We start from the raw sequence: 14,678 nt of genomic DNA, 5'->3' as shown, positions 1-14,678 counted from the left end.
CAAAGGGCAGAAGTGATGAAGAGTTGCACTCTTTCAAAGGGTGCTAATGGTGAAAGGGCGTGTCTCTTGCCAAAGGGCATCCATAATGAAGAGGTGCGACCTCTCCCTGACATTGGAGGATATAATGTGGAGAAGTTTTCATTTGAGAGGGAAGGATCCATGGAATAGAACAAAATATCTGAAGCATTAGAAGCAGATTTAGTAGCAGACCTAAATCAGAATTATAAGAAAATCTTGAAGGATGATATGAGCATTTATCAAAGAGATCAGAACACAAATACAAGTCTGCAAACAATAATAAAGCAAGCATTGAAGGAAAAGAAGAGAAAACATTAAATCAATAACCGGAGATTCAGACCTGATGGAATAGAAAGGATTCTCATACGCACACATATATATATATATATCTGAGTATTGGCAGTAGATTAGATTGATATTGTAAATGATATTCAAATTTATGTTCAAGTCTGAAGTTATATATATTATTATTATTCTTTTACTGATGTTTTCTGTTCCTTCTTATGCCATAGGTTGCTGAAGATAACATTAATTATTTCGATGCATCTACAGCACTTCATTGACTTATAGTCTATGCTCACCGATCAAGGCATGCCTTGACCGTTCATGTCTTTTGACATGCCCGATCAAGACATGTCTTGATCGGTGCATAGGCACTGCTTCACTTAAGATTGCCATATTAACGTGTTTTATACTGATAACTATCGGTCACGTCTTTTAACATGTTACACCGATTAATAATCAGGGCACGTCAATTAATAAAGTCATCCGATAAATGATCGGGTTAAGTCAAATATAATTGTCAGCCAGCCGATTGGTATTAATGTGTGATTAGAATGATAACTATTATAGTTATCATATGATAGCATCAATCGATGCTATCATATGATAGCTATGATAGTTATAAGTCTGGTCTGATCACAGCACAAGTAATATGATCGATTATGCATATAAGATGATTATAGCAAGTTCATTTATTTAATCATGAGGTCTACATTTATATTGTAGTTATATCGATAAGGTAGACGATTGAATGAGAGATAAATGAAGTGTCTCATTCAATCATTTATCTTACCGAAGCTACTAAGTTTCAACACTCCCTCTTAGCTAGGGAAGATAACTAAAGACCTATGAAAAATAAGCATCATATTTCTCATAATAAAATGTATTACACGTTTACATAATACAAAGGATCATATCACATATGCTCGTGACATGATGCATCACGTAATGAGTGACATTGGGATATATAACATCATCTCGTGATATAGATACCACATAACACGTGATATCAGCATCGTATAACACGTGATACCTTGGATATAAAATACTTGAGAATGTTGAATTCCCTTATATCCAGGTTATGGTATGTGCACTGACATTATGTCACATAATGTCTACCATAACATATCATGGCACATCCATGAGTCAGAGTGATATCAAGTCAGCATGATATCAACATTACAAAATCGTCACCTCATAATGTTTAATACAAGTGTTCATAGTCTAAAAGATCATCACCTTTCAGAAATGTACACAGGGGGTGGAGCCCATAAAGTCATAACACGACAAAAGAAGTTTACATGTTAAACATCTCATATATTAGTACAGATTACAAAAACTGATTATAACTCAATCATACCAAGACCTTTTCTAAAGTGTTCAACTTTCACTTTGGCTAGAGGCTTGGTTAGTATGTCTGTTGTCTGGTCTCCTAAACTGATATACTGCAACTGAATCGCATTCCTATCCACCATATCTCTCACATAGTGATAAGGGATCTCAATGTGTTTGGATCTATCGTGAAATACAGGGTTCACAGAGAGTTTTATGCAACTCTGGTTGTCACAATGAATTATAGTAGGCTTCATTGGTTCTCCGAATAATCCCACAACTAGCTTTCGTAGCCATATAGCTTCTCGTGCAGCCATGGAAGCTGCGATATATTTGGCCTTTGTAGAGCTCTGAGCTATTGAAGACTTTTTCCTGCTAATCCAAGATATCATGGCTGAACCCAAGCTGAAGCAGCACCTTGAGGTGCTTTTTTTGTCAGTCACACTTCCAGCCCAATCTGAATCAGTGAACCCATGAAGATTCAAGTCAATATTCTCATACTTGAGTCCATAGTTGAGAGTACCTTGAAGGTATCTCATTATATGTTTTACTGCCATAAGATGAATCTCCTTAGGTTTTGTAATGTCCCTACTAGTTAGAGATCACTGTCCTGCAAAATAGTTGGTTAGAATATAACAGACATATATATATATATATATAATTAATCTAAATTGCAATCTAACTTAAAAATACTTAATTAACATAATCATAATTTTTATCTAATAAAAAGGATACGAATGCCATACCAAAGTATGTCCTTAGGCGGCTGTGAAGCTCGCCTTCTTGGAACCCATATTGGTTCCAAGCCCTCCAGGAAGTCGAAGGTGAATTCGACTCCTGTCTTGAATGTAATTTCTTACATCAAAGCCTCCAGGAAATCGAAGGTTAATTCAATTCCTGTCTTGGGTGTAACCTCTTATACCCAAGCCATCCAAGGAAGACCCTATGTCCATTCCTTGCCTTGGGTGATGCATCCCATCATCCAAGTCCTCAGAGGGGACTGGCCAAATCCGTCTCTTCTTGGTTGAACTTAATCAACAAAGCCATACATATGCATATCAATGTTCAGTATATACTACCCTAGGGATTATCATAAACCCTCCCTTAGACTAAGGGAGTTTCCTCCCTATAGCCTCCATCATGTGATTACATTTATAATACATTTTTTTGCATTCTTATCACTATTTCCCTATTCCATAACCCACATGTACATAGTCCTGAAATATAATGTATTCATTACATATACTCATAAAAATGTTCATTAACCAATATTCACATGTATTTCTTACCATACATTCCTACTATCCTAATATGTATTTACTATTTATGTTTATACACATTCCTTAACATTTAAGAACCCTTCATTACATATGCATACAACAAGTTCTTTATTTATATTTATTAATATATATATATTAAACTATTCCTATATTCATTAATATATATATATATATTAAATATCATTGCCTATTTTTATACATACACCTCAGACTTCTTACCTGTCTGTCTGCAGTCTGGTCTGTAGTGCCTCCGTCTTCTTTCTGCTTTTCTCTTTTTACCTTCTACCTCCCTTGACCCCTACAGATTGATTGGGTTTAATATCCGTGGAGGGGAGTGGTCGTGTCCCTCCATGGGCACCCTTTCGTGGGAAGGGATGTGACGGCCCGCAACCTAAGCTGCGGCTACCATCACACCACTTCCCTTCCGAAGGAAGAGGTGTGACGGTAGTCACAGCTTGGGCTACGGCTTCCCGTCCCACCACTTCACGCGGGGGGGGGGGGGGGGGTGGTCCCTCCTAATTTATTTACTCATTTCAATATAAAAAATACATTAATTATTAATTTATTAAAAAGAGTGATTCCTAGTTCAATGTAAGTATATTTAATAATTACCTTAACTATTAATTATTAAATATCAATATACTTTAAACATATTAACTATATTAGATTAATTGAATATAAATATAATTAATTAATTATTTTCTAATGATTTATTAGTATTATTTCCTCAATAGTGTATTAACACTATTACCTCATTTAATAATTGATTTTGTTATTATTTGTGTTAAAAGGGCTTACATCATGTGGTGCAGTAGGGATATCACAGGTTCACACATGAATTGACTTAAAGCATTTATTGGATAACAGATATCAGGTCTAGTATTGACCAGGTACATTAATGATCCAATCATCTGTCTGTAGAGCGTAGGATCTTCCAATGGGGAATTTGTTGCTGCCTCCTTCAGTTTGCGAAGATTAGTTTCCATGGGAGAAGTCATGGGTCTGCAGTTCATCATACCAAATCTCTTCAATATGTCTAAGGTGTATTTTCCTTGATTAAGTATAATGTTGTTAGAGTTTTGCCAAACCTCTAATCCAAGGAAGTAATGTAGAAGGCCTAAATCCTTCATGTCAAACTCCTTTTCAAGGTCTTTCTTACATTGACCAATAAGGTGATTTTCTCCCGTACTCAGAATATCATCAACATATAAGATTAATATCAGCATGTCACTTTTGACTTTCTTGAAGTAAAGATTTGGATCTACATCATTCTTTAAGAATCCCAATCCCAGCAGATAGCTGCCAATTCTTTCATACCAGGCCCTGGGAGCTTGTTTTAGACCATATAGAGCTTCCTTTAATTTGCACGCATGTGTCTCTGTATTGTGGATCTCAAACCCTTTTGGTTGTTCTAAGTAGACTTCCTCCTCAATTTCACCATTCAAGAAAGCAGTTTTCACATCCATTTGATGGACTCTCCAACCTTTGGCTGCTGCAATGGCCAGTACTACTATTCTGACAGAGGTGTATCTAGCAATTGGAGCAAATGTCTCATCATAGTCTATTCCTTCTTTCTAAGAGAATCCCCGGGCAACAAATCTGGCTTTATGTTTCTCTATGCTACCATCTGCAGCATGTTTGATTTTGAATAGCCACTTGGATGAGACAATGGATTTCCCTTTTGGCCTAGGAACAATTTCCCATACATCATTGTTGAGGATGGATTTATATTCTTCTGACATGGCAACTCTCCAAACTTGATGTTCAAGAGCATCTAGTACACTAAAAGGTTCTGATTTAGAGAGATTATTCATTAGGGCTACATAGCTAGTGAATCTTCGGGGCCTCTTACTTTCTCTAAAGGTCCTTGAAGGAGTTGCAAAATCCCTTGCATCTTCCATTGTTTTGTGAACCCACAGAGGTCTTTTCTTAGTGATTTCTTGGGGAGGAATTTGTTCTTCATTTTCTTCTGAGTACTCCCTCTGAATCTCAAGAGTGGAATGCTCTTCTATGTCTGAAGATGGAACATAGATTTCTGACTCAATAGAGTATTTGGCTCTTTTGAAGGCTATGTCTTCTTCAAATATTACACCTCTACTAAGTTCAATATTGCTATGTCCAGGCACAAATATTTTGTAGGCTTTAGAGGTTTCATTGTATCCAACAAATATTCCTTTTCTTCCAGAGGGTTCTAGTTTTGTTCTTTTCTCTTTAGGTATATGAAAGTAGACAGGGCATCCAAATATCCTAAAGTGAGTGATATCAGGTTTTATACCTGTGAAGAGTTCTTCAGGAGTTTTATCTTCAATGTGGGAGTGAGGGCATCTATTTTGTATGTATACAGCAGTGTTGGAGGCTTCTACCCAAAGATGAGTTTCTAAGTTTTGATCAAGAAGCATGGCTTTGGCTGCCTCTACAATGGTTCTATTTTTTCTCTCAGCAACCCCAGTTTGTTGGGGGTTGTAGGGGGCAGTGAACTCCCTCTTAATCCCAGCATCTTTACAAAATTATCTAAAAATGTCTGAGGTGTATTCCCTCCCATTATCAGTCCTTAGGTTTTTATTCTCCTTCCGGAGGAATTTTCAGAGAGGGATTTGAATTCCTTAAATCTCTTGAGAATCTCTTCAGATTCTTTACGTTTAAGAAAATAGATACAGGTCATCCTGGAGAAGTCATCAATGAATATTACATAGTAAAGGCACCCCCCCTAATGATGGTACAGACATTGGCCCACATAGGTCAAAGTGAACTAGCTCTAAAACATTGCTTGTTTTGCTAGAACTATTCTGAAAGGAACTTTTAGTATTTTTGCCTAGGGCACACCCCTTACATGTACCAGAATGGTATTGTTTTAACTTAGGCAAACCAATTACTAATTTTTCCATTGAACATAAAGCACAAAAGTTTAAATGACCTAATCTTCTATGCCAAATTTCATTTGAATCTGCAACCCCTCGGCAGGTCGTCCTTCGGCAAGTTGCCTCAGCCTCCGTCTACGTTCTACTCGTTGTTCCAGAATCAAGGCCCTCTGTGCGGCCTCCCACTCGTCCGTTTCTGCTTTCTTATTTCTATCTTTGTTTAATAGGTTGGGCATTAATTCCCATACATTTCCATAATTCACAACACATAAACCAGAACACGCCTTTATTAATTCATTTCGTCAGATACAACTCATGTCAATATTATGACACCTTTATTTGAATATAGAATGTTCCTTTATCCCTATGGGATTCAGAGTTCAATTCCTTCTTGGCCTCGTGCCATCCCACTCTGCTTCCCGACGGCTGCTTTCTCTGTACTGTTGGAGGATTTGTTGGCGTCGCTCTTCCCGGGCAATCTCCTCCAGGCGAGCTTGTTGTGCCAGCGATGCTTGTGCAAGCAACCGGGGGAGGTGGTTCATCAACCGATTTACTGTCAGGCTAACCTCTAGTGCTGTCCACACGGCACTTGGTGGGCTTTCAGCCTCCGTGGCCTCTCGTCGGACGTAGGTCTCGATGGCTACTTGGAGCAGGATTGAAAATTCCCTCGTCGCAGTGTCTTCTCCACTGTAGAGCTTTGTTTGCGCGTCATTGGCCTCTGGGTTTATCTCACCAACGGGTAGGCCCATCGTGTCCGTGCGCCATCCGCGTCTTCCGTTCCCAAGTATGTCTAGGCAACGACGCCAAATATTTACCCTCTCGGGTGAATAACTTAAGGTACACAGATAAAACACATAATGTAGAATAATAATGCCATAGATATCAGACAAAATATAAGAGATGTTATTCCATTCATAATCGTGTGTCACAAGTTACATTCGGAAGTATATAAAGATACCGAGGCGTGCGAGCGCCAACCGTCGCACCGCAACTACCATCCCTCGGTTGCCACTAACCAAGACAATTACAACTTACAACTTAATTAACTAGTTTTATTTGCTTACAATATTGCCGCTAACATGGACGTTCCTGCTTCTTGTAGACCAATTAAATTATATCTACATGCGTATGCTTGTATCTGAATATATCCATGTGTCCACTTCGTGTTTTCATGTGTATTCTTGGTGTTTTTAAGTGTATTCGTTGTGTATTCATGCATTCATGTCTATACTTTGTGTTGTTTCATATATTAATATGTACACTTTGTATTTTATTTGGGAAATGATTCGGTTTAAGAAAATTGTCAATTGCTTGAGGATAAGCAATTTTGAGTGGGGTGGAATGTAATGTCCCCACTTTGGTATAGAATTTAATAATAAATAATAGTAATAAAATTAAAATGCACAAGAATACAAATAAAATTAAAATTAAAATATAAAAGATTATAACTAAATATAATTAAAATTTAATAAGTTGATGAAGGTCAAAAGACATGGAAGGAAAAGTTGTGACTCCCTCAAACATGAGATATAAAAGGGAGAAGAGAACCTCATTTGAGGGGGGATAATTTGGGGGAATCAGAAGTGAAAATCTGATTTAAATAAAAAGTGCAGACCTGATTGTGAAAGGTTGTGTCCCTCTCAAAGGGCAGAAGTGATGAAGAATTGCACTCTTTCAAAGGGTGCTAATGGTGAAAGGGTGTGTCTCTTGCCAAATGGCATCCATAATGAAGAGGTGCGACCTCTCCCTGACATTGGAGGATATAAAGTGGATAAGTGTTCATTTGAGAGGGAAGGATCCATGGAATAGAACAAAATATCTGAAGCAATAGAAGCAGATTTAGGAGCAGACCTAAATCAGAATTATAAGAAAATTTGGAAGAATGATATGAGCATTTATCAAAGAGATAAGAACACAAATACAAGTCTGCAAACAATAATAAAGCAAGCATTGAAGGAAAAGAAGAGGAAATGTTAAATAATAGCCAGAGAATCAGACTTGATGCAATAGAAAGGATTCTCATACACACATATATATCTGAGTATTGGCAGTAGATCCGATTGATATAAACAGCAGACCTGTGCATTTAAAGAGGGAAACAATATCGAATTAAATCTGTCCAAATTACAACAGCTGACTGAAAATACATAACTTGCAATAATTCTACAAGTATATTGGGCAAGATTTAGTTTCCTCCTAAAAGGGGACAATACACTAAATTGGAATCACTAGTGAGATAAGACCCAAAATAATCCATTGTAAAGTGCAAACTCTGGTATTGAGTACCCCTAGAATTGTAAATGTGTGCTATTCTAATACTTTCTGTTGTTTCATATTTACATTTTGATCTTCACATTTTGAGCTCAAAAAATACCAAAGCTTCCTTTGCCAAATTAAATAATCAGAAAGATGCTTAAATTTAGAGCCAGCAAATTACAAAATTTTCAAGATATATCTTATAAATTGGCTTCAAAAGTTTACTCACAGGAAATGAACATGTAATATCAGAGCCGTAAAAGTGGTACTCTGCTCCCATATCCAATAATGCCATGTCCCCATCTTTTAAGGTCTATAATCAAAGATATAAAAAGCAACGATCCAATCATTAGCAATCAAGTCTTAAGAAACATGTCTTAATGAATACTTTGGAGATTCTAAGCAAATAAGATGTTTAAGTATGTCATAGAAGCAAAAAACTTTCTTGGAATTTTTTTGGCATACCAATATAAGATTTTCCAATTTCTTGGGATATTATCCACAAAAAACCAGGATCTTGCAACCCAAAGAACACAATATCAAATACAAAACAGAAATAACAGATGTTTTTTAAATTTAAAGCCGTCATAATGCTTAGAGACTCAGAGGTGAAAGTAAATGAGAGTGTACATGATGAATATTGAAATATAGATTTTTGTCATTAATTTTGAGATCACTGATTAAAGATAGCTGTAATATAAATCTTTTTAACAGTGATAGATAATTTTTAATGAATCCTTCATGCAATAAAACACAACTAAAGTAAATAAGACCTGTTAATCCTACCATTGTCCTTAAGCATCAAGTCCAAGAAACTGATCTATAGACGAAATGGTCATTGCAGTGTTAAAATTGACAATAGCAGCCACCCTAACCTCTTCAAATAACTCTTTTAAGTTTAGATAAGTGGCAACAATCATGCCTAACATTTTACAATGGCAATGTCTCATGTTAACATCAATGTTTTATATTAACCATTACAATCAGCAGCATTTCCTATACTATTATGACAGCAATAATGGTGCTCATATTAACTAATAACAGTACTAATAACAATGTTATGGAACATTGTACCAATGAAGAATAATACACTCTTCTGTTGAAGATTAGCGTCAGTCAATAATCTGATCTGACAGTGTAAACTAAGTTGTCTAATCAGCCTTAGACAGCTTAGTTTACAAATGAATGTTATATTGTTAAATAATATTAGAATAGCTACGGTCAGAATCTATTAGGATGGTCAGAGACAACGTAATTGTCTAATTGGCCTATCGGCCTTAGACAATTACGTATACCAGCTATTAATGAAAACCGATATTAAATGCCTAATATATTAAACAATATTAAAATAGATATTAGTTAATGCCTATTTATATATAATCGATATTGTTAATGCCTATATATATAATCGATATGAAAAACATTAGCAAATGATTGATGTTGATATGTATAATCGACTATCGATATCTATATTACATTATCGATTTTTATTATTACCGTATTGTCTAATTATCGGTGATGTATGTTATTGCACATAACTGATTATGTTTAAATTGGTTTAGTTATAAATACCGATTGCATTAATGTATCGGTTTGCCTCCAAAGGTATCATGTCCCTACGTGTAGAGTCAAGACCTCGGGTATCCTATATCATACAATGCAATTCCTTTGGGAGGAATATATATATGGGATACAATAAGGCGGAGATATAATAAGCAGACAGCAATATATACATGATACGATAAGGCGGAGATATAATCAGCAGCTAGCAATAAATACACTGTTCATATAGAGAACTATAAGCAATAAAAGGTGGATACATATACAGCAGTCTTTGACATATACACATTTAGTTTGTGATATTCACTTGCAGTGAATTCGATATGCATTCTGCAGATTGGATCTCCATCGTATATAGTTTGAATTGACATCAAACGGACATTAAAGGGGAAATAAAATTTAAAATTACCTACCTATTATAATCTGATCAAAACTTAACATCTTCATCCTGATGATGGATCACATAGTGTGATCTGAAACATTAATGCAAAGAAGCAGAAACAACATTGACAAGAATGATACAGCTCACAATAATGACAGAAGGATACTAATCATAAATCAGCTTGTCAAGTTCAAGGAAAATTTGAGTCATCTAATGTTGACAGTGGTCCAAGTTTCAATGGAGGAATGATCAAACACCATATATGCAATCACTCTAAATATTCATTGGCCTCCTCTATAAAATCAAAGCAATAAATATTACCATAAAATCTGTCCAATTCAAAGAACATTCTCTTTCTTGGTCTTTGGTTATTACACCAAGTAAATCAAATTCTTTCCCTATTGTTCTTAATTTCAAGAGGATTCCTAATGTTGAACATTCTTTTCATTTTGGACCAGAAGAACAATTCATTTCCTTTCCGGGCTTCTTTACCGCCTTCTTTAAGTTCCACCATGTTGATATCTCTTGTAACAATCCATGGAATGTTAGGTACATAATGAACCATCCAATTCCACAACACCTTCCTTCCTTATTGTCAATTGATGCATAAAATAGACCAAATACCGAATTCAACTCCATCTTTGTTCAAGATAACCCACACTAGTCTATTATAGGGGGAAACCCCATTTCTCACCGCTTACACAATGGACTCATTTAGTTGGAAAGAGAAAAACACTGTTTTTTTAATTTTTATACAACTTGTCAAAACATTTTGGAATGTTTTCTTCTTTACCCTTCTTATTATCTTTTTTCCCTCTCCCTCCTATTCTAAAGGCTTCCTTTTCTTATTGTCTTCACTTGGGGATTTATCACCCAAAACTACATCCTCTTTTATAATGAGGGAATTATCATGCTCAAGCTTTTATTCACTGCCTTTTTGTAATGAGAGTTTGAGGTTTTTCACTATTAGCTTCCTCCATGGCTCCATCAGTTTTTGACAATATATGTGAGGACTCATAGGCCTTGTTAGCCCCTTAAGCTCTAATTTTCTTGAGAGCCAATTGTTGGGCATTTTTTTTGCCTCTTAACTTTTGGAGGACCAATAGGGATAGCATTACCCTGAGGTTTTTTTTTGGCTGGAATAATATCATATTCTTCCTCTCCCATAAGGGTCAATTTTGGACAAGTGTCAACAAATTCCTAAGTAACTTTGGGCTTAGGGTTTAAACTGAACTATTGTTTCTCTATTATTTTTGTTACTGTAGGTTGAAAACTCAGACTTGGACTCGACTAGACAGCGGTAATGTCCCCATCCTTGACCTAATAATAGGACAGCCATAAAGTACATATGTGGTCAAGGGGTGACAGAACTTGAGTAGCTCAAGAGTCAAGATAGTTAGTAAATAGAAATTGACAAATTATACATAGCATTTAGAATATCAAGAAGGTGCTTTTGCATATTCTCTCAATAAAGTCAAAAGCATTGAGATCTTATCAAGGAAAAATCGTGAAGCCTTATCAATAAGGCTATTTTTCTATCTAGAATCGAGTGAACGCATAAGAAGATACAGTATCGAGACTATTTAAGACTAAGAGATGATCAAGGGATTGCAGACATATATTGTAGCAGATATTTAGGATTTCATTCAAGGAGAACTCTTACATTAAGGAGGAGAGATTATATTGTATTGACCCTACAGTCTCCAAGGAAGTACGAAGGCAATCAGCAAAACATATCAATATCATCATGTTAACAGTGATGATCCCACCATGCCAAAAGATAGTGACAAGAGAAGCTGACTGTATGTTGAGTGATTATTATAATCATTCTAATATCAGTTATTCATGTGAAGAAGACTTAGTTTCAAATCATCTAAACAAATATCAACTATTGCCAAAGAGATGATTGTAGTCAACGACTAACTAATCAATTGATTAGTTATTCATAGAATAGTTAATCATTAGTTAAGACACAGGCATCGATTAGTTAGAGGAAGAAAGTTGGGATCTCTAGAAGATTGATTAATCGTCAACAAAAGGCACAATGAAGAGTCTCCCACTTAGGCTGCAATGAAAGATACCTCTTATCATTTCTTAAATCTGGATACTTAAGTGGATCAGTACTCATTTCCAAATCATCGGAATTTGTCTTTTACTTCTATTCATATCCTTTATTAGATTGGCTCAATTGAGCACCGGTCTTTTGGCATTAAATCAGGTTGCATACTTCAAATGAGAAATCAGAAACAACACCACTGTATTTGCATATTTCCAAAGATCAATCAGACACAGCAACATAGCATCATTGCTATCATCGGATTAGAAGGAGGCTCATAGCATATCTCACATCGATACATCAGGAAGAGCAGAGATCTCTCTATATTGCAACTTGGATCATCTTACCGTTGCATAATTCCCAAGGTTATATCAGAGACAGCAGATATATTACATCCAATCAATCAAGTACTATTTGTAGATTATATAATACTTGTATTATCATATATGGATTATATGTTTCAGAATTGATATACAGTCATTTTATTAAATATTTATTATCAGCATTCATAAGGATTTTGTGTTTTTGACAAGAAATCATCTCTTGCAATTGATTTTTGAGTTAATCGACCCAAATTCTTAAGAACTACAGAAGGGGACATTACAGCAGCCCAAAATCTTGACTTGGACTTGGGACTCACCATGATCTCGGCAAATAACTTGACACAAACTCGACAAAGAAAACCTCATAATTACACTAAAAAAAGAAATCAATGGATTTAGAACATAGAAGTCTAGTTTGACTATCAATTTGTCACAATTCAAACAATACACCTGTCATATGACCCTCAAAATCTCAAAATTTGAAATTTCAGTCACTATGTCTATTTTGTTCAAGCGCCATAAGAGTTTAGGCTTAGGACTTGGGTGTCTGAGCCTAAGATGAAGGAGTCCTGGAGCAGGGCTTGGTTGATTACTTGGCTAGACTTGGCTAAATTGGGCTCAAGAGTCCTAGTCAAATTGCCTTGGCTGCCCTAAGGTGAGTTAGGCAAGTCTTCCCAAGTACTCGACTAGCCCTGAAACTATGATCTTGTGGGGTCTTATCAAGCTCCATTTCTCAGATAACCTTTGCTCGGCCATCAAGGATTTTTATTATAATTGTTCAAAAAAATTACAAAATCTCCTTTTGAATCATTCTACAATAGTTAGCATAAAACCCCAATTTTCTACCCCAGACTTTACCAAGCCAATCATCAAAGACCCCCTCAAGGGGAGCATATTATTTCCAAGGCAAACCAAAAAACATAACTATGTCACTCAACCTAGTTTCCTCTTCCTTTAGAGCCTGGAACGTATATACATTGGGAGAAATGGTGAGGGAATCATAATGAGAGGACAACTTACCATGTTATCCTTTGCTGGGTCACTCACCTTTGACGTTGGAGTCACCTCCCACCCATCCTCCTTTACTACTGCCAGTTGAAATCACTGAAAAACAAGCAAAAAAACAATTTCAATATTTTTTCCATCAAGAGCTTCCTTGTACAACAACTATCCCGGAGCCTCTTCTTGTACAAGAATCTTATCTCCAGAACTTTCCATAATTAAATCCTCCGCTACAACATCCACACCAATAATCTCATTGTTGAGGATAGAATTACTAATATCCATTAATTTTCCCGGCTAAAACAATGACCATTCTGTTAATGATGATAGCTTCGGTCAGATAAATATAATCATGAATGAGACTTACATGATTGGAATGACATATATGTATATCAATATACATAATAATAGTAATTGAGTTTATTATTATTATATATATTAATATACATACATTAATAATCATACTATGAATAAGCATAAATTTGATTGAATGATCAAATGGCTGATCATACATCGATCATCATCACTATTGTTCTTCCAAGTATAAATCTGTGTTTACCAATCTGCATCGTGCATGATCTAAACCCAGTCGATAGTGTGTATCGACTACTTTCATCGATTCACTATAATCAATAATGTGAATCGATTTACCATAATCAATAATGTATATTGATTAATGATTCATCATTTTAACATACCGATTGTGAATCGGTTGTGTTAAATGAATTGTAAACTATTGATTAGAATCGGTTTTGTAAATGAATCGGTTTTGTGTTAATGGATTATAAACTACCGATTATTGATCGGTACGATGTTTGTAATAATTAATGAATAGACATATCGGTGGAGAGACATGTCTCCACACGTGTGGAGACATGTCTATCCATCGATATGTCTTCTCACCCATATATATAATCCACGAATAGATCGATGAAAGGTGCACAACAATCCATTAGTGCATGCCTTTGAAGATCAGTCCATTCTCAACACTCAGCAATATTATCATATGTAATGGACACCCCCTGTTCGGCACTAAATTTATGTCCTGTTTACTTAGTGTAATTTTGTCAAACAGTTGGCTTGCAAGTTGACTATTGGATTTTTTGGTTCTTGATTTGCAATAGGATAAATTGGATAAGCTGATATATTATTGTAAAGCTTTCAAAGTTTATTCAATATAAAAACAACCAGACATATCAAATACCAAAAACAAGAAGATTAATGCTGATGGTATTTATTTAATTCCAACTTCAAGCATACAAATCAGATCTGAAGAGCATTACAGACTATATGATAATAAACAAATTCAAACCTGAACTCCACAAGTAT

The 14,678-nt window shown here is 35.6% G+C and overlaps 1 protein-coding gene across 4 annotated transcripts in view; it reads right to left on the bottom strand.

Annotated features, from left to right (window-relative positions):
* The window catches only part of LOC131035922 (uncharacterized), a 284,939-nt gene that overhangs the window by 66,366 nt on the left and 203,895 nt on the right, over positions 1-14,678 (bottom strand). For all 4 annotated transcript variants that reach the window (XM_057967692.2, XM_057967691.2, XM_057967693.2 and 1 more), the window contains exon 10: positions 8,256-8,339. In XM_057967692.2, coding sequence (XP_057823675.2) covers positions 8,256-8,339 — 84 coding nt within the window. The remainder of the gene's footprint in view (positions 1-8,255; positions 8,340-14,678) is intronic.

Source organism: Cryptomeria japonica, chromosome 3 (genome assembly GCF_030272615.1).
Source record: "Cryptomeria japonica chromosome 3, Sugi_1.0, whole genome shotgun sequence".
NCBI lineage: Eukaryota > Viridiplantae > Streptophyta > Pinopsida > Cupressales > Cupressaceae > Cryptomeria > Cryptomeria japonica.
This window is presented reverse-complemented; position numbering and strand designations above follow the sequence as displayed.